This window comes from Falco rusticolus, chromosome 8 (assembly GCF_015220075.1).
Source record: "Falco rusticolus isolate bFalRus1 chromosome 8, bFalRus1.pri, whole genome shotgun sequence".
NCBI lineage: Eukaryota > Metazoa > Chordata > Aves > Falconiformes > Falconidae > Falco > Falco rusticolus.
Genome location: NC_051194.1, coordinates 37,262,744 through 37,288,176, shown reverse-complemented (window position 1 = coordinate 37,288,176; position 25,433 = coordinate 37,262,744). Strand labels below are relative to the sequence as shown.

At 40.2% G+C, this 25,433-nt stretch overlaps 1 protein-coding gene across 1 annotated transcript in view; it reads right to left on the bottom strand.

Annotated features, from left to right (window-relative positions):
• Positions 1–25,433, bottom strand: part of CNTNAP5 (contactin associated protein family member 5) — a 295,991-nt gene that overhangs the window by 69,316 nt on the left and 201,242 nt on the right. Inside the window, exon 13 of the mRNA XM_037398285.1 lies at positions 17,771–17,971. Within this exon, the coding sequence (XP_037254182.1) occupies positions 17,771–17,971 (201 nt within the window). The remainder of the gene's footprint in view (positions 1–17,770; positions 17,972–25,433) is intronic.

Here is a 25,433-nt window from a genome sequence, read left to right as displayed (position 1 = left end):
GCTGTGGAAAGCAGTCTTTGCTTGGTCCTTTGGGAGAAACTACATACACTAATAACAGTTCTTCTCCCCGACCTTTAGTTTGAAAAGTGTCAGAGTAAAAATGGAATTACCTTACTCAACAGAACTGTTTCCTGTATATGAAGTTTTAACTACCAGCATTAATAATGAGAAAAAGTATCCTTATTATTACTTTTTTTCCTTCCTGCTCACATTGCATCAATACAGTCAGTAGTGACCAAAATGGCCTGTCTTCTGATTTCACAACCCTCCACAAAAGACAGATTAGTTTTGTTCCCACTGTACTTGCAATGGCAGTTTCTAGAAATAGTAAAAACTAGATTTGGGTCTAGAGAATCTTTATTAGCAATATTGATTCACAAGGCAACGAGAACACACCTTGTCTTTCAGCTCCCAGGTTAATACAGCATGGCTGACAGACAATAACATCTATTTACACAGATTGAATCTGATCAGTAAGTCATTGGGACAATGTCATTTCCACAAAGTGCCTTTTTGAAGTGTAACCATTAACTGATTCCTGTAAGTATCTGAAAATAACTACTGAATTTCATGGTTTAGATTAATCTTACAGAAATTTAAAAATAAAATAAGCAAATATGCCGAATTTCTGAACTGGAATAAAAACAAAAACAGTCTTAATAAAACATAAATTAGAAGAGGTAATAACATACAGTCAATCACTTTGAAGCTGCAATCCCTAATTAAATAAATGAGTGGATTTTCTTAAAACTGATAATAGCACTCACAGTTACTACTGGGATGATACTTCTGTTTTGAAAAGAATCCTTTGGAAAATGAGATGTGAGCATCTCAAGCTCCCTGTAAAATTAATTGGGCAAATGAGCATCTTTGGTAAGAGGGAAATCCAGTATCATTCCCCATGCAGCTTTATACAAAAAGCCAAAGATTTTTTGTTTGTTTTTTTTTTTTAAAGGCAAAAAAGCAGCATATTTAAATTTATGTTAAACAGCTGAAACAGTCCCTGTGCAGAGCATGCAATATATTTGCTGCACTCTGAAAGACAACAATTGTAAACAACCAAAAAATGAAACCAACACCCGGAAAAGAGTTTAGAGACTAATCCAGGCACAGTTCTGAGTCTCACGCTAATTATAAGCCAACAAGGCAGCTTGGACAAGAAGAGTGAAAACCACACTCTAAGCCTCTCCTCCTACTCTTCTGTCACATTCCTACTGAACTGAAGTCTCACATGGCCAGTTGACCTGGATTGTTTATTTTTTGTTCCCAAAACATGTTAGGTGGCAAAAGAGAACACTCAGCTGTACTTACTATGATCATAACAGCATTCATCTGGATGTCCAGCACAGCAGTGGATGAAGTTTGGGTTTAAGTGCGTTATCAAAAGAACCCCTCAACTCATCAAACTGCATCCCAGCATCTCTGGAAAGCTACAAGCATTACTGCAACTCATTAAACTTCTTTATAGTCCAATGTGTTACAACACATTACAGAGCAATGGTAAATAAATAACTGCTGATTTGACACTGCTTTCAACTGCTGAGCAATTCTGCTTTCCTCAATGTTACAATTAATGTCAGCAGTTAACGCCTTAAGTAGTGGAATCGGAAATGCGACTACAATAAACAAATGCAGTCAAGTCTCAACTTAAGGATACAGCCGAACTGCAGCATGGTGTTGGTTCACCTGTCCCCGTCTCAGGCTGTAATTACAGTTCTGTTGGTCTGAGCAGCAGGGGCATCATTTGTCATCCTAAGGAAGGCTGGAGTGCTGTGAAATTGGGCACTTTGGAAAAATGCAGCTGTAGCAGAACACATGTATAGGCAAGACCATGAAATGAACTGGCTCCAAGCCAGCATATAAGGAGAAAAACAAGAGAATATAAATGAAAAAATTCATAGAATATTGTACTCAGAAGATGCTCCTATTGATATATCCTGACCAGCTTTAAAGGTCAGGATGACAACAATCTGTCTTCTCTGTGGAATAGCTTAATCAATTTGCAGCTCTTTTTTTCTTCACTCTGTTAGCAATGAGTTTACATCTTTCAAACAGACCTTCTATTTAGTTTTGGTTGTTTAATTGCTCTCAGGTTCCTGTATGTATCTCTACACAGCTGTAGCAAACAGAAGGATATATACATGGGTGTGTATATACGTTCGTGCACAGACTGTACTGAATAGAACATGAACTGCTCAGCTATGCTCCATAGCTCTACTGTCACTAACAGGGATTATTATTCAGCTCAAGAGGCAGTTTTTTGCTCCTGGAGCAGAAGAAAGAGTTCAGCTATAGCTTCGCCACTGCAGTGAATACTCAAATGGGCAGAGGCTGCAGACCAACAACGACCGTGCAACCACAAGAAGCCACCATCTTCTGATGCTGAACAGAACCATGTGGAGACACAGACTCCTTCCCCCACCACATGCCCACACACATATGCATAAATTGCAGAGTGAGGCTGGGAACTTCAGCAGCTCTAGGAAATGTATTAGCATACGCCCAGTATCAAAAAGTCAGCCACAAAGCTCAACACTTTCCAGAGACAGCACCTCCTGCCCTCTGGGCAAGATCAGGGCATCTTATCCCAATCCAACATAAGATGACCTGTCCTCAATCATTGATTTCTTGGCAGTACTAGAGCACAGCTCTTGACTCTTGAGACAGCTCTAGTTGCCACATCACTTGTGAGTATCACATAGGCTGCAATAGGCACATCAAATACATTTTAAAAATTTTCTTTCTTCCCATGGAATACAGTCAACAAGGTTACAGTCCTTATGTGCAGAGTAATTGATCTTCCACTCATCTAATCTAATTTGCAGTACTTAAATGAGATGGCTACATCTATGTGCCTTCTGTATTTAATGACTAAAGAAAGAACCACCATCGGAGCCATTCAGTCAACCTACAAGCTTCACAAAATAAGGATTGAGATCTTTACACACAACACAACTTTCTACTGTAGGATTTTCATCACAGCTGTTGAAAAACAAACCTTTCCTGTGGACTGTTATCAAGGCTTTGAATCAAAATCCCACAAGATCATCACATACATCACCATCTTTCCTTCCAATAGTAAGGCTCCTAAATTGAATGTACCTTCCTCAAGACCAGTACAGCCTCCGACAAATCCTGTCTGCTACTGGTTTGGAGGGACATAGGCATCTCCCCTCATGTAGTGATGCTCGGGGTGGAAGCAATACAACTGAGACAGGTAGGACTGTCTAAGACTGGCATAGAATTTTGGGAAGGTGTACACATATATATATATATATATGTGTATATATATAGTTAAGAGTCCTGTCTAATCATTTGCCCGCTTTCTTTTCAGGACTCAGAGCCCCACGGGACCAGTGGTCAGAGGAAATGAAGTCATGGACAAGATCAGACCTAAGACTCACATTTTAGAGCCAGTCCCACACTGGGCAAAATGGGAATCAGTGAGGGGCAAACTACTTTTAAAAATATACGAGAGCCCCTTTCTCCAACCTCTTCTCTCCATACATATGCCTCCATTCATATGTACACCTCCATAATGGAAGCTTTTCCACTCACATTTACATTAAGCAATTAATAAATGTAAGTTACACATTTATGGCTGTAATACACTCCTAAGGATTATGCTTTTTCTCACATCTAAAGAGCAGAACGAACGCAAAGGAAAACATTACCCTGATGTATGCTTCATTACAGAACAGACTGCAGAAACAATCAGCAATATGCAACTTCTTGTAAATAAAACTGACAACTTTCCACCCCTCTCTCATCTCAGCATTGCTTTTTTTCCCCACTCACCCTCCGACAAATGACATTTGGTAATGTTGACACTATGCTGTGTATTTCATTACACTCACATGCAACTGGTCAAGGTAAGGTGCAGATGTCCAGAGAGTCAGGTAGATGTAGCTGTATTATGCTGTAAATTCAGAGGTATGGAAAACTGACATGCATAAAAGCAGCAACCCCCCAGTATAGGAAAAAATGTATTTGTCTGAATTTGAGTTTCTTTTCTATTCCACATTGTGAGTAAAAGTTTTAACCATACAGCTTTACTTTTAAATGAAATACATAAATGACTCCCAAGCAGCTGGTCTACTTAACACTACTATGTAAACATCTGTTCACATTCATGCATGCAAATAAGTACATCAGCTAGCAAGTCTCTTAGGCTCAGATTAGTCTTTATCAAGTCCTCCCAGAAACCACCGGGGTGGAGGTCAACAAGTGTGTGAAGGGGGAGGAAAGGGAATTCTTAAGCTTTTTTTGGAGAACCGACCCTTAAAGAAAAAGATGGATGATGGAGAATGCCAAAAACATCAATTCCCATGCTTTCTGTTTTTCAGTATGTTTGCTGTAATGGAAGTTTTCTTTCCTATCTCTTTGTGGTGGTTTCCTACTTCATCACATATTTTAAGAGCTTGTTATATAAATGGACATTGTGTCAAATTTTTATTCCCATTTATTCAAATCATCTTTTGAAAGTGCCAGGGAACCCAGGCCTGCTCCTGCTGAACTAAATGGGATTCTTGACATTGACGTGAACAGAAACAGGACTAGGCTGGCTGCACGCCTCATTAGATACGCGATTCTATAGCAGCCTCTAAAATTCTGCTGAACTCTCCCTTTCAAGCAAATAAAGCAGGTAAACTCAAAGGCCATGAAATGTCACTATTACATTTCAACACTTAAACTAAGGTACCTAATGAATTAGCCCTCGTCTTGCTAGGCATCTTGGAAAACTGCAGCCCCCAGGGGATCTACCCTGGCCGTTACCACTTATTGCAAAGTCAAAGAGAGAAAGCTAAGGTTATTGTTTTGCCTGTGGAATCAAAATATGCTGAGAGCGCATGTTATTCCCCAGACTTAGAGGTTTATTGTGTTTCTATTTCACACCTAAGGTCACCATATGTCAAGTGACTATGCATTCTGCTACCATGGCTACTGTCATCATTTTAACTCTAATACTAAGTAGTCCTAGACTGGAACAATACTGGCTTAGAAACAGCACAATTTAGTACTTCTAGCAGATAAAGATGGAAAATTAAATATTCTGGTTCCACCTTTGGGTTTGTCAGCCTCTCCAAAATCATACAAGTCAGTCAATCGCTCTGGACCATCGTTTTCACACCAGAAAGCCCAAGAACTGAAAGCCCTGAATAAACAAAATAAACAAAGCTAGTACAGGAACAACTGTGTCTTCTCTATTGAGAAAGGTTACTAAATGAATCAATCTTTGATCGAATTTCATTCAGCATTTAAAACAAGATAAAGTTTGAAATCAGTTTCTTGTGGCCTGATACGATTATGCCATGATGACGATGCTTCCCTCTGTATAATACATTAATGTGAATTTGACCACACAATTGTCATTTCTTGTCATTTAAGTAGTCTTACAGTTAAGCAGCCATAATTGTCCTTTGGGTGTTATCTTAAATACATTAAAAAAGAAATTGAATGCTTTCAGCACATTATAGCTGGGACACTTTTTCAAAGCTAATTTCTATGTCTGTGAATTATTCATAATACACTTCAAACAGGCTCTCCTGGATAAGGTAATTGACCTTGTCTGCATTAAGCACCTACTACCTTGCCTTGGGATAATTAAATCTATGATGTGGTCCATTATTTAAAGGTAATGTCTTTTCATTAGGTTAGGCAATATATTATCACTCAACTAGTCACCTAATTCTGCATTTAGTGCATTCAAGTTTTCACTGTTTTGTCATGGGTTACACTTATCATAGCAATATCTCACATTAAGTAGCATGGTACAACAGTAAGACAGCATTCCCTGGATAAATGGAAGCAGGATTTTAAGGACTAAAGTTTCAAGATTTACCTCTGTATTTGCAACCTCAGTTGGCTGTGCTTGTTTTTTCTGTGAGTAAAAGCAATAAAATGTGTCTATTCAGTAAAAACCAGTGTCAGGTCAAAACTCCGGTACAGCTAATATACCGGGTAGCAGGTACCTATATAAATTCACATACTGTTCAGCGGTAACACTTATGTGCTGTTGAAAGGTATGCTAAAACACATGTATTGAATTCCATGATATAAACTAGCTCAGGTACTTCTAACAGTGTTTTCTTTTACTGTGTAGAGAAACCCTTGGTTGGCCTGACATCCAGGAATTCAATTAGCAGTGCTGGCTGCTGCCCAGGATAGCTTTGAACCATTTCAGCCCTCCCTGTAAGAGATTACTAGGACTCAATTCCCCACTACATACTGCCTCAAAAGATGTTGCTCAGTGAAGACCAAACTAACTGATTATATATATGTTTTTGCATATTCATGGAGGGAAAATTTCTGAGAGAGAAAGGTAAACAGTTGAGCACCCAAGTCTCACCTGTGATCTAATTACTTAGAACCACTTTTTCAGAATAAAGCAGCTCTGAATTTATTTTAGTCAGCCACTGACAAAGTCCCCCTGCACTGGGGAACTCTTGAGTGGCACAGCAATCTGAAGGAGCTCCTGCCTCAATCTCTTTTCTGGCTCTGAAAAATGGCCAGAGATGGTATTCTAATTTATACTTGCACCACTCCAGCAACCAGAGTTCAAGATGCTTCTCCACCTCCCTCTACTTCTGATGTGCAGGGTTTACCTGCATGGAAACACTGTAGTGGCTTTTTCAATCTAACAGTGTTGAAGTGTTTAGGCTCTGAATGCAGATCCTGCATTAACAAGCCATGGATGAGCTCCTTAGCTTCTCTACGTATCTGAATTTTTACAATGTTTTTGTATTTTGGAGTTTGTTTTACACTAAACTTGAATTTAATGAAAGATGCAGTAACTAAGGACTTAATCCACCATCTCAGTTGCCTAAATCAGTATAAATATACCAAATCCAATGGAAATGATCCTGCATATCTTTGAGCTTTGTATTTTTTTAGTTGAATCACTTGATATTGTAGCTTCTCTCAAGCTGTCCATTAATAGAATTTTATGATGATGTTAGCTATTCAAAGCTTTTTAATTATGTTATACAAACACAGTTCAGCCTACGAAATGTTTATCTTGATTAGATATTGTTCAAGTGTTCACTTAAAATTGCGAAGCACTGTTTTAGAGCAGAAAAAAAGACAAGGGCATGGAAAAGGCTTCAAGGTGTTAGAGTTAACATTTACTCTGAAGGCCTTTGGCTGAATTCCTATTTGCATGAATAATCAGGAACAATTTGTTCATGCCTCAGGAACATTCCTGCAAACATAAACATCTTAGTATTATGGTCCAGAATAATATAAAAAAAGGATTGTGAAAATTATCAAAGTGAAATTGAAATAAAATTCCAGTAGGATAGGAAAGAAATAGCTGTCATTTATCATTTTCCGTCAGCTAAAACAAACTAGCCAAGGAAAGTACTGTTCTAAGCAAGATTACCTGCAACTGGCCTGTCTGCTAAATCATATTTCATAACGGTTGACTGCCTTCCATTGTGTGACCACAGTTGTGTACTATGCATTGATAGCTTTTGTCACTATAATACGATTATGTTTACCCATTAGTTTCTGCTTTTGTGCCACAAGGAAACAACTACAGTATTACAATGGTTCTAATGGTCTGTTTCACTTTGTTGATTTACCTATTAATTTTGGCTATGGCATATTTCATGGAACATAAATTTCACCCTCTGAAAACATGACAACCTGTAGTACAATATGGTCAGAGAGATTCTGGAGCTTTGTACAGAAGTAAAAAGAATTGTCCAGGGTGGCATTTTGGAAAGAACACACCTCCCTCTGGAGGCATTGGTTGTATCTAAGATGATTACTTCAGCAGTAATAGGACATAATTATTCACTCAATAAAATTCAGCCACTATTAAGTAGGTACTTCTAATGCTCTGCAGATTGACTGGTGGCCCTAGCATGTCTCACAGAGGCAGTAAACAAAATGCAACACAATCTCTGGCTGAATCCAGAACATGAACGTGCACTGGGAAAGAAGTGACCCAGAAAGCTGGCACTGCTTTGAACCTGGAGGCTCTGGGAAACAAAACTCGAAAACAGAACCTGAAAAATGCTTATGGTCAGGAGGACCTTCTCCAATATATACTAAAATGGCAAAACAAATGGACCAAACTGACTTTTCATAGCCAGAGAAAAAGCTAAAGGGAGCTGAAGCAGACACTACTTCAAGAGAAGACAACTTGCCCTAAAAATCCCACTCTCTGCTGTTATGTTAGCATTCAGTCATGAAGATCCCTCTCTAAGGAACAGCCTCTAAACTGCCAAACATCAAAATAGTTTCATCTGGATCAGATCTGAGAGATTGAAATCATGGTGACAATGAGAGGTGAACAAATTCTAATATACAGAAAGCCTTTAGCTCAATGGGGAGAAGAGTAACCAACACTAACCTGTCTTGTTTCAGGCCTGACAATGATCCATCTATCCCAAGCAGTTAAGTACAGTCAACCTTCGCTCTTATTTTCTTCCTAACCTATTTGTACATATCTACATAAATATGCACACACATTCTTTCCCCAAAAGAGAGCAATCTGTCTACATCAATAGATAATTTTATAGACAGTACTGACCATTTGAGTCAGCAACTAAAAGAAAAAGTTACTAGTTAAAATAAACACATAACTTAATTGATGTTACTTTTTCTTCAAAACCACTTTTCAGATCTCTGCTAATTTTTTAAAACATCCCAGCCTAGGCTTGGACTCATCTGTAAAAGCCTGTCAGACCTGAATTAGGTTCAGTAATACAAAATTGAGAAAAAGAACATTATACCCCACCTGAACATACCATTACCTCCCTTGCAATTTGGTAGGTTCATAAAAAATCACAGAATCACGTCTTCCTTGTTAAATCACTGTGTCTATGTTAATCAGTTTACTAGAAAGAACAAATGTACCTCTAAAGGATGACATATTCATTCTTCCATTAGCAGCACTGGGGCAAGGCACAAGGTACCCACAAAAACTTCACGCTTAGAGTGCAAGACTTCAGAGATGTTGATCTTGGAGGAATCACTGTTCTTATGGTTCTTTTTTGTGGCTGCACAAAACTGGCCATTGGTTTTAGGGTGGTACTTTCAAATAGATCTAATGGCCCATACTGGTTTCCAGCAAAATTGCCATCAGTAACAGCCTGATGCCTCAATTTTCTTTTCTGCTAAACAAGGTAAGAAAACTACCTTTAGAGGAGGACTGCACAGATTAATTAGTTAAGCTTTCTAAATGCAAATGTTAAAAAAAAAAAAGTTTTCTTCTGGGACCTTTGAATTCAGCGAAGGAAGAAGGCTCTTGATGTGGCTTTGAGTCCTGGACAGCCCAGGCAGGAGCACACCCCTTGGCTAAACCAGTTCCCATTAAAGTCTGAGCCTTCCTCCTACCAAAGAGGCTTGGAACAAATTCAGGCTCAAAAGGTTTTTCATTTTTGTTCTCAATCTTTCTGGCCCAGTAGATGTGAAAAAAAGCTTCTCTAAAGAAAGTTTTAAAAGGATTTTCTTTGAGATCACCATATCTTTCTAGCTACTTGTCAACTCTCAACCAGATCTGATCCTCCCCACACCAATCTGGGTTTGGGGGAGGTAAATAATTCTCAATTGTTGTTAGATGTTTCTTGGGAGTGTAAGTAGTACACAGCTTTTTTCCCCAAAGGCCTGGAAATGTATTCTCCAAACATGCTTTCTTACCCCATATACTTTGGTGTTGGTTTGGTTTGTGTTTTTTTTTACAAAAGAGAGTAGCAGACAATTAGAAAAGCTACTTTTATGTTCCCCTTAACATTAGATGCTTCACATAAACAAAACACTGAAATAAATATTCTTAGGGAAGGCTCTTACTCTGTTGTTTGAACACTAAGCACAAAGTAATATGAAAATACACCCTTCAGCTGATCCTCATTGTTTCTTTTCCCATCTCTGCCTTCACACTTTCAAAAATAGAAAATACATTTCCCATAGGCTGTCTTCACACTGTAACAGGGGTTAAATTCCTGGACTTGAGATTTACAAGCAATGAATATGAGTCTAGCCCAACCTATATGGCGTAAAAACTTGACTCTTTTATCCATAGGCTTATATTTTATTTTCTCATAATTACACTATATAATTAAATTCTGCCATTGTTCATTTTGTGTATAGCCTCTTGAAACCTCTGTCTTCCTGGACGGGTCAGACCAATTAAAGCACAATCAAAGCATATGGGCTCTGTCCCATTCACTTGCTCCATCCCATCTGATTTTCAGCAAACCTCTTGCTTTGCACATACTTTTTTTAAAGCAAGAGTTAAATGAACCCAAAACATATAAAAAACAGGTATTACAGCCCCAAATGCTTTGCTATCCTCAAAGATAATGTGAATAGAAATATAAACTACTATTACTCTACTCATGTGATTCTTGGTAGAATAGGTCAGCTGTGAACTCTTCCACGGCTATGACTTACATCTTCTGTTCTCCAGAATCAGAAAACATCACTCTCTGCACTGGGCCAAATTTGACAGAGAAATTAGTTTAATGTCAGTAAGACAGTCTGGGTCTGGAGCCCAAGATGCTCAAAGTAGGACAGCTGAATGAAGCAGACAAATGGAAGTGTGATGAAAACACACTCCCTGCTGTGGCTCTAATGAGGGAGAATGCACACTCTTCTGCTCAGCAGCAGTGCTTTTCTCTTTCTTGAATGGTGGACAGTTTGCAGTCATAGATAATGATGCATTAATATAACAAGCCATAGATTAGCTGTTTGTTTCTAATCACCATTACTTATTTACTGTTAATAATATGCTGAGTCCTGCAAATTAAAAAAAAAAAGACAGACTATCACTGCTTGTGATTAAGGGAATGCTGGCTGAGATAGCCTGAAAAAAATGCAGGTTTTTTCTTTGAATTTTGTGTACAACTTTTCTTTGCATTGTATGTACAAATAGCTTATACAACTGGGTCTCTCAAGTCAGAAGTATTATTAGGACATGCTTGTTTCTGACACACATGTATGTCTCCTAAAACTATCCATTTCCAAACTTTTATTTGGACTGCAGAATTCTCTGAACTCAAAGTCCATTACTGAACTACAAGCATTTATACCATCCCATAGGTTTCACAGGTCGAGCAAAATATATCAACTTTACTCCAAACCAGAGGTTCTTTGGGAACAAAAGGCCCAACCTAATGAATTACAAAGGTTAAGTAAACATCTTGCAGCGTCAGTTCACAGCACTGACTTCCTTACAGCAGCACCAATAATAGTTCATGCAATGACTTCCAGATTCCAGGCTCAAAATCTGTTGTCTAGGTTTACATTTCATTTACCTGTCCTCTGTGTCTTCATTAATACCCTTGGTGCAAGCTTCCAGTATATCAGAAGAGATACTTTCTATGTCAATAAAACACAGTTTGGAGTAACAAATTTGTTGTCTAGGTAAACTGTAAAAGGTCACTTAATTAAAAAAAAAAATCCAGAATTTCTCCTGCCACAATAAAAAAAAAACCAACCCAGAAATATCCAGTGACAGTAGAAGTATGAAGAACATATTCTGCAGAAGCAACCAAGAGTTACCCATACAAGCCTCTTCCTCGCTACTCTATCAAGTCCCCACTTTGAGAACTGTTTTCATACCCACCTGATATACTGTGTGTAAAGCAAGCATAGATAGTGGTGCTCCGGTATCCACTGGAGTAATCCCAGGAGGCTCATGCCCTTCTAGTGTCACTCCAGAAGTATGCCAGGTAGCATTAAGCCTGTCTGCTCGTGCAGTGGGGTACAAGGAGCAAGGAGGGAGCATGCTTTCCTCCCTCTGGGTTAAAAACCACTCAGTGTATGACTGAGCAAGGATTTCTTCCCATGTCTTTCCCATCACTTGGCCTCTTGGCCATATTGCAATCTCGGAGAAAGACAATGGGACTAGAGGAGAAGTAGCACAAGCAGCTGCCGTTCCTTCCTCGGCAGCTATAGCACACTTTACCTCACTGTCAGTCAGGAGGGATTGTATATGGCGAGGGAAGTAAAGGCTCAGAAATTGGGATAGTGGTATTTCCATTACTCACAGCTGCATGCATGCTAGATGCCAAGCTACCTCTCCCATGCAGCAGGGGTTTTTTTATTCTGTTTAGACCACCTGCATCCTAATCAGCTGCACACTAGCATCTGTAAAAATGGCCTCTAAATCTCTGCCCACAAATAAGGGGGCATGTTGCGTTACTGTGGTGAACTCTGTTCAGAAGTCTCTAAATACAGCACGAGTCTAAAACTGTGCTTGTGAGAAGCTGCCAGCATCGCCACTTTGGAGGGGAGAGACAAGGTACGGTGGTGGAAACACAGATGGCAATTCAATCATTCTCAAGAAAGGGATCCTAATTACCCAAGAATAATTCCAACATACAATCTAGACCTGCCACCTATCCACCGCTCGCTTCAATATAAACCACTTTTTGAGAGTGGATTGCCCTGTTCCATGTTATTTTGTGCAATGACAAATACTCCCCTGCTAATGCAATAAAAATTTGAAGTTAGTTTGTGCAATGACAAATAGTCTCCTGGTAATGCAATAACAATTTAAAAGTACCTGGAATGATAAAATGGAAATTATATTTGAAAAATATAATAGTGAGCAAAGATCCAATTATTATGGGTCATTTTATATCACCTCATGGTACATCTATGTAAAAAACTTCATCGGAACCCAGATTTCACACTCTTTTCTCCATAAAGATTTACACTGCTCTAAAAAGTGGTGTCCCCACTATATGAAATCTTGGTGCAAGCCATGCCTCAAATGCCGTGGATAACTTCTGGTGAAAAAAAGACTAGAGCTAGTGAAGGTCCAAGAAGGGCAGCTAAAAGGACCATAAATGCACTGGATAAGTGCGGAACTGTGATTCACTGCATCCTGCAATACCAGAACTTGGTGCACTAAGTAAAACATTAATTTAAAACACATTATATTAAAAAAAAAAAGTAGTTCTGCACACAACAAGCAGGGAACTCCTGGAATTTCCTTTTCTAGGAGGCTGCCGAGGCAGGCAATATAATAAAGTTCAAAAAGTTATTAGATAAATTTATAAACACCAGATCCATAGTGGATACTAAAAGGGATTGGCAATGGCATAAACTCTAATGCTCTTAATAGAGCAGCTGTGGGTGTTGGGAACATACTGAGGGATGTGCTGAAGACATACAGAGTTGTGTACTCATTCTAAGCTGCATCTTCTCCAGCAGCCACTGGAAACAGGACCCTGCAGGACATTTCTTAGCATCTTGTGCTCTGACATCACTGGAGGCCTCATCCAGAACTAGAGGGACCCTGCACAGATGAAGAGCTCTACCAACACACAGGGCACAGATAAAATGCTACCAACCTGTCTCAGCAGCAGAATTAAGTCTAAACCGAAGTCTAAACACAGAAATTTTAAACACAGAAATTTTAAACACAGAAAGCCCTGCTGTGAGGTGGCACTATGTCTTTTCCTCCAATAATGGAGGTACAAAATGCAAATGCAGTGGTTCACAAGGGAGGGCAAACAGCTGTCTGACATAAGGAGTTACAGATCTGGATGTGCACGTGGTGCAGATCGGCACCAAGATTCAGGTCTAGCTGGGAGGCAGAGGGAAGAAGAGGAGGTAGAAACCTGGGTGCAAGTCATATAATACTAGGACTAGACTGATCTTAAGAGGGAGAAGCAGAAAGTTCAGGGAAGAGGCACATAGTTTAGAATGGGTGTTTGAAATCAGTGCTTGAGATGATGTGGTATGGGAACCCTACTGGAAAGAGAAAAGTGAGGAAGAAGTCAGGAAAAAAATACCACCTAAAGACGTTCCTTTTTCTTTGATTTTGCTCTAGGACTGATCTTTTCTCAGTCCCTGCCTACACAAATGCGCTATGAACTTGACAGACTGTCAGGCAAGTATCATAAAGTGAGCTACCCTGCAACTGATACAGCCATCACTGTGTTAAGTCCTTGATAAGGTGGATGTGAGGCAGCTTCCCAAATGTTAAGTTTTTGAGTCCACCCACCACTTCTAGAAAACGGAGCAAATTCAGTCAGAGCTGAGAGTTTGTTCAGTAATAAAGTGTTTACATACCTTCACACATGTTTACAGTTTAATTAAACATACATGTGCACACATGCACCTATCCTTGTACACTTACCCTTTTCCCAGGTGTTACCTGAGATGCTCCACAAAGAAAGGAAATCAGAGCCCCAGGGGCTTGAATTTCTTTTCAGATTCCCAAAATACAGAGAGCACATTTAGAGGCAACCCAGGCTTCCCACCCACCCTCCTCCTCCCCTGCTAGCTTGTGTTGGTCTGTGCTTCTAAGGATGAGACAGCAGTAAAGTCTGCAATCTTGCTAAGAGTGTGGATGGCTGCCTTAATTAATGCCAACTGTCAGATTTGCTCCAGTTATGTGTGTGTCTCTCCAACAGGCACGGAGAAGTCACAAGAGACTTGCAATTACTGGTCATAAATTACAAGTTTCATTTGCTAGCATCATGAGAAAGCCAGGTATTCCTTTGATGAGCAGACATCTATGCTGATGTTCACAAACCTCCTAAAAATATATCTGATGGCAGAGATGTACAAAAAATGCAGTTCAGAGCAATTTAATTTTAGTTTTCAAAGACATGCTTGCAGCTAAACTGCAGAATGACAGTGAGAACCGATAAGGCTGTTCCAGACAGCAGGAGGTGGAGATGAGTAAACTCCTTTGCCAACTGCCAGATTGCATGTCTGACACGTTGCAGATGTAAATCCAAGTAACTCAATGGGGAAACTATGCTGAATCACACCCGCTGGGGATGTGTCTGTGTCTTCAGGGCAAGAGGTAGTAGGAAGAGAGGAAAGACAAATTCCTTGATATAAACTGGAACAATTTTATGCAAGCCAGAAGCCTCCCTTGATTTCTCTCTGAGGCATCCCCCCAGAGTGCCATGCTTGTCCCTTTGCCCAAGCACATGTTTTTTGTTTTTTTTTCTCTCCACGTCAAAGCTGTGAAAGCCAAAATTGCTGTGTAACAACATGTATCTTTGCTGGAGAGTAACATTATGATTGCGAAAGGAAAGAGAAATCTTTTTATTACTTCTATGTGAAATGTGAGAGTGTTTAGATCCTGAAGACAAGGGTTTGGGCTTTTGGTGCTACCAGCTGAGATATCCTAATCATGGGTTCCATCTCCTTGTGGAAAAAGAAAAAAAACAAAAGCAAACAAACAAACAAACAAAAAACCAACAACAAAGCCCAGAGCAAGAGGAAGCTCAGAAATGGATTAGATACCTTGCCAGAAGGGGAACTTTTATAGCTCTATCAAGATCAGGTATATCTCTGGGAGATGCTGTTCTATCAAGCATTCACCACTGGCCTCAGTCCAGAAGTATTAAGGAGTGGTGGTAGGCAGCAAGCTGGATTAGGTTGCAATGTTTCCTGCTGGCCTATGAATGCGGCATTGTCATCAATACATGTGCATTGTATACTGACTTCTGAAGGAGATCCACAGTGTGGTTCATTAACCGTAATTACACATTATGATACCCTGGCAACAGAGAGAGTACACTGTGCTTCAGACATCCAAAAGCCTAGGCCGAATCAAGAAACAAAATGCAAAAGTTCCAATTTTTGTTCTGTTGCTCTGGCCCCAATTCTCCATCCCGTTGCTTCTGCACATAAACACCACAGGTGAGAATCTTCCATGGTGTGTCCAGAAAAACACCCTAGGGTTACTGTCACTTGTGGTTCGTCTTCATGTTTAGGAATGTAAATTCTTCAGATCTTAGAGCTCTTCAAGACACCTACAGTGTTCGTCACCACTGGGTCTCTAGGCTCTTCTCTAATACAGCAGCACTTCACCTCAAACGAATATCAATTGAGTTATTTAAGGCTTTGGGGGAAAAGATGTTCTTCTATCATTTAAAAACACTTAATATTCAGCTAAGAACAAATTGTTACCCATATCTTGCCATTTCAAGAACTCAAATGATTTATTTTTAAGCATGTTCCACATCTTGCCAAACTTACAGCCTTAGGCTATTGAAAAAGTTCAGGATGAAAAAATTGAAAGTGTAATTAAAAATCATATAAAAGGAAGAAAAAAAGAGGAAAAACTGATGTTATCTGCCACACACAGAGCACTGGATGGCAATTCCCGCCCCCCCGCCCCCGATTTAACAGCTGGAGTTGTACTAAAGAGTTATGAGTTGTGCAATTATTGTGTGGTCAACTGTCAGGACTACAGTGGCACTGCAGCAGCTGCAAGGGAGCAAGCTGAGCTGCTGGACACTGCCCCTGTGTCCTCCCCCTTGAGCAGTCAGTCTCACAACTTAGGTCCTGGACAAATGGAGAAGCTGCCTGTCAGGAATTGCATTAGCCAGTCTTCCAGTTGGTAGATAGCTTTCACCCTGAAGACGGATAGTTTATATACTTCCAATATACACAAGATTATCACTATTTTTTCATTTCTTTTTATTAATGGACAAATGTGTTTGGAACCTTTAGAAGCATCCCATGCTTTATAAAGGCACCACGTACAACAGGTATCTCAAAATGTACACATAGTCTACTTCTCTGGATATGCGTGACCAAGTACCTCACAGAATTGTGTAAACACATGCAGGCCTGCTCTACCATTGTGGCCTTCATCCTCAAAAACACAATTTGGAAATAATCGCTGTGTGATTATATCCTTAAAACATGTCAAGTATGGTGTGGGGTGCAGAAGCCAGAAACACTGGAAGTATTTTTAAGACATTAGTTCCCCTTCTTTATGAGCACTTATGCCTGTGTTTTGTTTTCCCTTTGTGCTCTACCCTGGATGCTGATACTAACATTTCATTCTTTAAAAAAATATTAGCAATACAAGCAGGTTTTGGTTGGTAAATTCTGATGATAACAAAAGACTTAATTCACAGGTTTTAAAAAACAACTGACTATAAGGCATCTGATTACTGCATCCATAAATATTCAGTGCTACAGTAATGTTGCTGGAACCAGGCAGGTTTTTGATACATCTCATTAGGCAATGTATTTTTGACACAATAGGAACTCCCATTGCAAGCTCCCCTTAAGGCTTTCCACGAGATTTCTTCTAACCTACCAACAAATTTAGGAGTTGTTAACATCAAAGAATCACTAGGGCCATCCAGACATTTCAAATAACCAGATGAGACCTTGAAGAGATCCAGAAGCCTGCTGCTGTTAATGTCATTCATCCCTCTGGATAAGCAAACACAAAATCCTGACGCCAAGAGAGAATCAAGTGGAAGACAGCTACTCTGAGTAGCCACTGGAAATTTGGTACCTCAAAGAGATATAAATCTATCAGACCGTCTGCTTTCTTGTTGCTGCTACATTAAGTCAGGGCAAAACACTTTTTCCTTCTATCACGAGGGGAAAATTAGTTTTGCCCCAGAAACTGTACTACCAAGCAACTTAAACATCATATTCAGGGTACACCCCTCCTCTCTCCAGAAACACCATAGGTCTGGAGAAATCTAGATGATTTCTATCTTTAACATACAATTAAACATATCCATTTACCATCAGCTAAATACAGCTTTTGTGGTTTCTAAGTAGTACTTTCCATAGTAGAAGCTTTCAGAGCCTTTGTATGCATGAACTTACAGATATTCCCCCACAGAGCTCTAGACATTTTATATTAGAGGACAGGCACTGCACAGTGGTATCCAAGAGGGTAAAAGGCTTTTCACTCTATTCTGTATTACTACTGTTAATTTTGGGTCTTTTTCTCCCCAGTCACAGGGCAGCCTGTATCTGCTGTATAATCATTAAGAGTTAACAAGACAAGATTTGGGATCATGGCACTTACTTGGGGTATTCAGGAGACGTGCCTTTTTGCAGTGGTAGGCTGCCTCCTGTTCGCAGTACTCTGCACTGTTTATCATGGCTTCAAGCTGCTCTGCACTGCTGTTGTAGTTAAAGGACATGGTGTACGGCTTCTCCGGATCAGCTCCTTGGACTCTGGTTAGCCCTGTGTTGTTGTGCTGCACTGCAGTCCAGATCTTGTCTTCTGTTAAATGAAAAAGGATTGAACAGGAAGTTAAGAGCAAAAAACTTGCAACAAGCAGGGAACGAAAACCGCATGGGAGAGAGCATCAGCAGGACCCCGGGCTCTGAAGTGGTCACTCTCTGATGATGACTTATTACAAGTCGGTGTAACACAGAGATGTTTCTCCCTGAACCACCTCTAGCAAACACTACAGAGCCTGCTGAGCAAGACAGAAACTACAAGCTTCCTGGGAAACATGGGAGATCTTTGGCATCTTCTATTGCCAGGTATCTAAAGAAGATTTACATTTCAGCTGGCTTTGGCCCAGAGAGAAAAGACATAATAATATGGTTCATGGGTTTTTTGCAAGCATAGCTCTTTGGGAGAGCACAGCCCACACTGTTGTAACAACAAACGGTAGTGGAGAACTGTGGCTGATGAGCTTGTACAAACTCACCACAAACTCTTGCCAGAAAGTTAAAACTGAGAGTATGTTCTTACTGACCAGTTGGAAGTCAGATCACTCATTTTACTCAGTTCTCAGATTTTTCTACATATAAGTTGAGTGATGTCTGGTTTGGATGATGGCGCAGAACAACATAAGATGCAGCATCTCTAGTACCTGTGAATGTTGTTGCTTTTCCACGCTGGGGAGCCCATTCTCATCTCCTTCATTGCATTTACTGGCAGAGCAAGGGATTTCATAGGTGACAGAAAGCAGAACCTGAGCTTAAGCACAACCTGCATCATAACAACTCAGCTCATGACCAGCATTGGAGTTGGCATGACGAGGAGAACATCACAATTAGAAGCAATTATCTCAGCAGGGAGGCTGTTTCCCAGCTGGTTCTGGTGAGATAGCAACAGGCAAGATAAAAAGGACAGCCTGAATGGCCAATCTGCCAAGCTGACCTGGAGTAAAAGGCAAACTCTTTAATGAGGATTCACAGAAGTGAGCCCTGCATGTGCTTCACGATGTAAAGAGCCACATCCAGTAAATTCCCTCTTTATCAAAGACCCTGCTTGCCTAGGGAGGATATAAGATGCTGACAGGGCAAAAATGTAAGGAAGTAAATGTTAACCATTTGATGAGAGGAAGATTTCAATCTCACTTGCAGAAACCTACTGACCGTTACAGAGAAAGAGTCAAGACCTAGAAAACAGATTCCTATTTTCTCTAGTCATGCTTTAACAGAAAAACCTTAGATAATGTTGAATCAGATCTTTTCTAAACCAAGCTTAAAAACTATGCATGTAAGTATTCTGGTTTTACCAGATTACCTGGTCTGAGTTCTTGCAGAGCATGAGCTTTCCAGCTACTCCGCAACAGAGTGGCATGACGAGGACAGTAGCTTTGCAGCCACTGCAATGCATTGCAGTTGAAGTATCTGTCATTGAGCTACAGATATCCCACAGACAACTTCACCAGAACTCTGATAGGTTAGCTAGTCTGAAAAGGACTGTCTGTGCAAAAACACTCAGATGATTTAATGGATTGTCATTATGGAGGCATTCAGGTGACAGGCAAGTAACAACCACCATCTGGAGATTATTTAAAGAGGTCTGTTCCAAGACCTGGCTGCAAGTTACAGAGAAATTATTCTCCCAGTAATGTATGGCATTAACTGTAAGGACAGTTTACTTAGAAAACCATACATTCACTCGCAACACTCTCATCATTTCTGTGATGGCAGACAGAAAGAGTTTGCTCATAGACCTGCAATTCTGTAGTTCTTACTGAGTGCAGGATACTGCTTGTGGATCCCTTGAGTTGGAGCTCAAAGAAACATTCCTGCAATGTGTATTAAACAAAAGCTAGATTAAAATTACAAGAAAAACTACAAACGTATTGCTTGTAGAATTTGCCCCAGTGGTTGTAGTCACAGTCAACACGGTAGCACAATACCCTGCACAGTCCTGCATCCATATTGCTTTCAACACAACATAATTCAATGACTTCATAACACACATCCTGTACATCTGAAAGTAGCGATTTTTATCAGCCGAAGTCTCTGTCTGTGTTTTGTTCTCTCAAGGATTAACATGAACAGAATGGGGTTTTCAGAAGCAGTTGCAACTGAGATAACCTTCCTCTCATGGAAGCTGGTAGAAGTTTAACCCCTGTCTTCACTGAAAAATCTACTAAAAAGACAAATATCAAATTGTTAAGTGAGCTGTAAAACCAAGAGATGATTGAACAAACTGGTTGCTGAAATTCTGGATGGGCAGTTATAAGCTCCTCCCCACAGAGAGTTATTAACATAATTTTGAGAAATCGCAATAAAATCAGTGCTCACAGAATGGCTACAGTGTTGCTCAGGATGTACAACAGCCTAACACTAGAGTTTCAGAGTGGTTACTAACACTTCTGTGCTTTCCAGGCTCTGTACTTACACACCAGGAAAGGTGCTGTGTGGGTACCTGAAAAGCCAGAAGCATCAAGATCTAGTAATTTAGTAGCAATGAAGGGTTACTAGGAAAAAGTTATTAAAAGTAGCATAGCATAAAACAGTCTCCCCAAGAAGTGTTGGAAATGTAATTAATTTACATGTTTGAAATGAGGTTGGGCAAGACATCAGCAAACATACTTTCAGCAACAAGCAATCATTAACAAGCATGTTGGACAGAATTCAACAGATCTTCCTTGTGATTGTTCATTAATTTTCAATGGTCTTGCTATCATTACAGCTGCACTTAGCTGTCCCCCTCAGATCTGAACTTCGACATTCAAGAAGTTCTTGCTTTTCTCCACAGGATCTTTTAGATACAAGAAGCTAAATGCATATTTTCCATCCTCTAGTTTGCAAAGATAAAGGAAAACCCAACATCTTTCTTTCTGTACTCAAAGCAATTGTCATTTAGCAAGTACAACAGAACAGAGAATTAAAAAAAGTAATAGCAGAAGGGAAGAACTTCAGAGTTACATTTCAGACATTTCCTAATCCACACATGCCTGATCTGTTATGCTTATTACTTTTACAGGTCAGACCTGTGCTTTGCTCATCACTTCAAAGATTCCCTCCATGCTCCATCTTTGAAGTAAAGATAACCACCCATAAAGCTTCTCAGAAAATATAGACGTGTGGCTCACGGATCTAGTGAAAGGAAAGTCACAGCCACCAGTAAGTATACCTCTTGGATGGCAAAAGCTACTGACACTCAAAACTTTGTTTCTTTTCCCTATACACAGTTGGTGTAGAAAAAGCACAGAGAAACACATCCTGTGCTACCTTTTTTAACAACAACAACAACGGTGATGAAATAGGCTTAAAAAACTTGGAGTCTGAAAGGAAGTCTTCAGATGAGGAGGGTGGCCCAATGCACAGCAGACGCAAGACTGCTTCTGTAGGTCAGAAAACGACACAAAAATAATCTTAGCCTTTCTTCTGAAACCCTCACTGTTCAGGTCAACTCCTGGGCTTTATTCAAACACCATTTTCTCCGCCTCAAACCCAGCAGCATTTAGAAAAAGATCATACTAGTTTCTTAAATTCACATGCACAAGTTTACCTAAGCCTGCTCCCAGAATATGGCTGCCTGCCTCAGAATGAGGGCAAGGAATTATACCCTTACCGTTCAATCAGTGTGTACTCTGAAGCCTACTGACAACAATCCGGGAGCTTGCATTGCAGCTGTGCTTCCGGACCTATGTAAGAAATGCTGTTGCAATCTGGACATGAACAGACCACTACAGCTATAAAGCGGTGCAACGGCTGTCTGCAGCTTAGCTCCATGACTCACATCGCTCTTTGCAGAGGCGCACCTCTGCACGGAAGATGCCTGTGGCTTTTGAAAATGGGGTTTCAAATAATGTTCTTATTTTACAATAAGAGGATTGCTGTTTTGGTTTTGGTTTGGGGTTGGTTTTTTCAATATGTATTCTTTTTGTTTTCTTTTCATCATATTTTTAGATAGTGACACTGTAAACACAGATCCAACCAAAAGTTGAGTGCCACTAGCTCCTTCTAGCCATTTCCATATCTGAAAGCTGTTAAACTAGGCAGACAAGGCCCTCCTTTCCTTTATTTGAACAAAGAAGTTATCATTATCTTTTTACGTCTGCCCATACTATGTGGTTTTTTCCTGTTTACTCAATTTAATGAGCTCTCCCTGCACTTGTGAATTTACAATGAGAGTGAAAAAACTGTTCTCCAGGCAAAGGTCACCGTTTATTTTTACCTTCCATTATTCCACTTTATTATTTTATTACTTTCTCAGCTTGGTAAAATTTCAAACCACACACAAGCTGAAAGTCATTCAAAACCCAGTAGGAGAGTGCAGCCATTTCTTTTACTGTATAACCCGGAACAGTTAAATGCAGCCTTTGAAAGCAGATTTCCTAAATGCTTGTTAAATTGTTCTATAATTCAAAGGTGACAATGCTTTAATTTCAGGGTAATGCTACAGCTTTATGACTTTGCAGTTTTATTTAATGGTCCAATTTTCTAGGATATTATGCTGCCTGTATTTGGTCCTAGGAGATGTTTTTACAGCATGGGACTGCAATGCATTCAGCATTTTAGACCCTCTGTTTAGCCTCACCCATAGTTCTATCACCTTACTGGAAGCCTTCAAGTTGCTTTTGATGGCACACAAATTAAATTGTGGGAAATCAGAGCAGCTGGAAAACTGGCTTTCTATGAGTTCTGTATTGTCTAATTCTCATTTTTATTCTTCAGTTTGAAATATCTCTGTGGAGCACATTTCACCTATACAAACTGCATCACTCCTTTGTGATTTAGGTTTGTCACAGAACAAGATTATTCAGAATGATTAAATTGCCGACAAGCCAAACATACGGTAAATGCTACATGAGAGAGAGAAAAATCGCTCTGAGAGCTCATATGATGCATTTGTTTCATGGTGCTCTACACTGAATGCCAAATATTGTCCTGAAATCTAAACCTGTAACTACAGGAACAACCACACAAAAGACAGACTCTCTTCCTTGAACACTCTATTGTTTTAAGCTGCAGTGACAGTTTAACTCAGCTGCTCTAAACATACACCCCTCAAAGAATATGAAGACAATTTCCTATCGCACACAGCTTTAACTCACTGACTCCAAGGAAATGTTTTCCAAGTATCCTGTGAAATCCACCCATTATTTTATTATTATTAATATTATTATTATTGTTGTTGTTGTTGTTTCCTATCTAGCTTTTTTTTTTCCCCTGCTGGCTGACCGAGCAATACATGCTTTTGGTTTGTGCTCATCAGCCTCCTCCTGATTCAGCCACTTCCAGCCAGTGCAGAAGTACCACGATGCATTTCCATGGAAACAAGTCTGGGGGGTTCCTGTCCCCCCAGCCCTGCACACAGCCCACTCTCTGGTGGCACTGGCAGATTGCACCTGCCAGCGTGCATTCCTCAGAGATGCCCATACCTGGTATTGTTCTCTGTCTGTACATCCTCCCTGGTAGTCAGTAGCTGGCACCAGGAAAGCACCACATACCCAGCTCCACAGACATGATGCCCCAGGTCCGGCAGAGAAGGTAAAGCTGGGTTCCCAACTCTCTTACCCTCCAGGCATGAAGTTTGCCCACTGAGCCCAATGTTTGAGGTGTCTCTGTCAGCAGAATGACAGTGCCAGGCAGCTCTGATGGATGAGAACGAAATACCTCTTCTATGATCCCTTGTACCCTCATTCCCTGGGCTGTGCTGAAGCCCAGAGATGGTAAACTATTATCCTGCCAGCCTACTTCTTGGTGATCCTCCATTTCTGCATTTCCTCTCACACAGAGTATCCACAACAAACAGTGAGAAATATTCCTCTGCAAAAATTGAAGCAGCAGTCTCTGAACTACTTCCTAGTGCAAAATGAACACTCATTTACTGTGCTCACACCTCACTTGTGACAACAGTGCAGTCCTCTCTGACTCAGTGTCCTTCATCTAAGGTGAGTTTTGAGACACTCAACATAATCACTTTTCATATGCCTTGTGACAGCTCAGACATCTGCACGAGCCTGCCAGACAAGAAACGGAGCCCAGAGAAGACCTGCCATTCTTCTGGTGCCACACCAGGAGGCTGGGCAGGACACCTGCAGGTTTCCAGCAAGGCACTAGACACCCAGTTCTGGGGCAAAATGGATCCACCCCTTGTAACTGAGATAGATGGAGTAACTTACAGAGAACCACAACTGACTTCTAACTTCTGAGCACTGCAAGTGTGGCAGGAGAGTGGTTAAGTTGAAGTAACCCTTGGTTAAAAGGTAAAGGCTAGAGGAAAGTACCTACTGTCAGGTTCTTCTGTGATAAAACTTCCTTGGGGGCCTCCTGCAAGTGTGACAGTGAAGAAGATCTGCAGGACTTCTGCTGTGATGCTTATCAGAAACACAACCATTTCCCTGAAAACAGCAAGGCAGCTGTTGACAGTGCAATGCTTTTGGCACAATATAAGCACTTGTTTTTCATTTTATAAAGTTCTGGAATATTTAATGACAATTCAAACCAGAAAAGTATAAATTGCCAGAACTGTAGCGTGCCAAAAGACCTGTAGTGCTTGACGGGATAAACTATAAGTCTTTTAGAGCTGTCTTTAATGTAAACAGTAGGATATAATATGTAAAGGATTCCCATGCATTGCTTTCTCCAGTGATACAGTCAATCAGTTACAGAGAGGAAGTTGCAAGGTAGACTCTTTAAGAGAAAAAAAAAAAAAAAATCAAATAACAAACAAAGAAGGCACTCCAAACATTTCCTTAAGAAGTTCAAAGCTGTAAAATCTTCTCTAGCTCATTCTAAGAATCTCAGGGAGTTTCACCCCTCAAGTTCTTGTGCACAATTACATAGTTGCAGGTAGTAACACCAGAATTAAGGGCATGACCGCCGCCGCCTCCTTCTCCTCTCTGTGATTGTCTCAGCCTAACCAACGGCAGCCCTCTTCACCCGGGGGTCTGCCAGCTCCACAGGAACCGTGACAAGGGATGAATCACACGGTGGCTTCTCTATCAGTGTAATTGCTATACAAAATAAGAGGAGATGATTCCTTGTGGGAAATTGGATGAATAAATTATATAAGAAGATGAACTGAGATACTTGTGTGCAAACAAAGGGAAAGGTGGATGCTGTGTGGACAAGTAAAACCACCAGTTCCACAATTATTTGGGGAACGTCACTGGGGATCCCTACTGCAAATATTGAGGTCCAGCCAGCTCTGCTTTGCAGTAGTCCATCTCTGTTACTCTGGTCTGCTCCTGTTCACAGAAAAGTAAAGCTGAACCGCTACAGCATTTTCCTCAAATAGCTGACCAAATATCATACTGCAAGTGGGACTATTCAGACACTTAATGTATTTAGGTACTTCAGCTACAAACACAACTTGTATCTTCCTGAATTCAACCCTCTTTACATGCCATGGAATAGGTACTATATGAAAGAATAAAATCTTGGTCATTGTTAGCTGAATGAACAAATAGGCTAGAGGCAATTTATAAAAAATTGCAAGTATAATTTTGGCAATCTCCTTCACATCTTAGAAT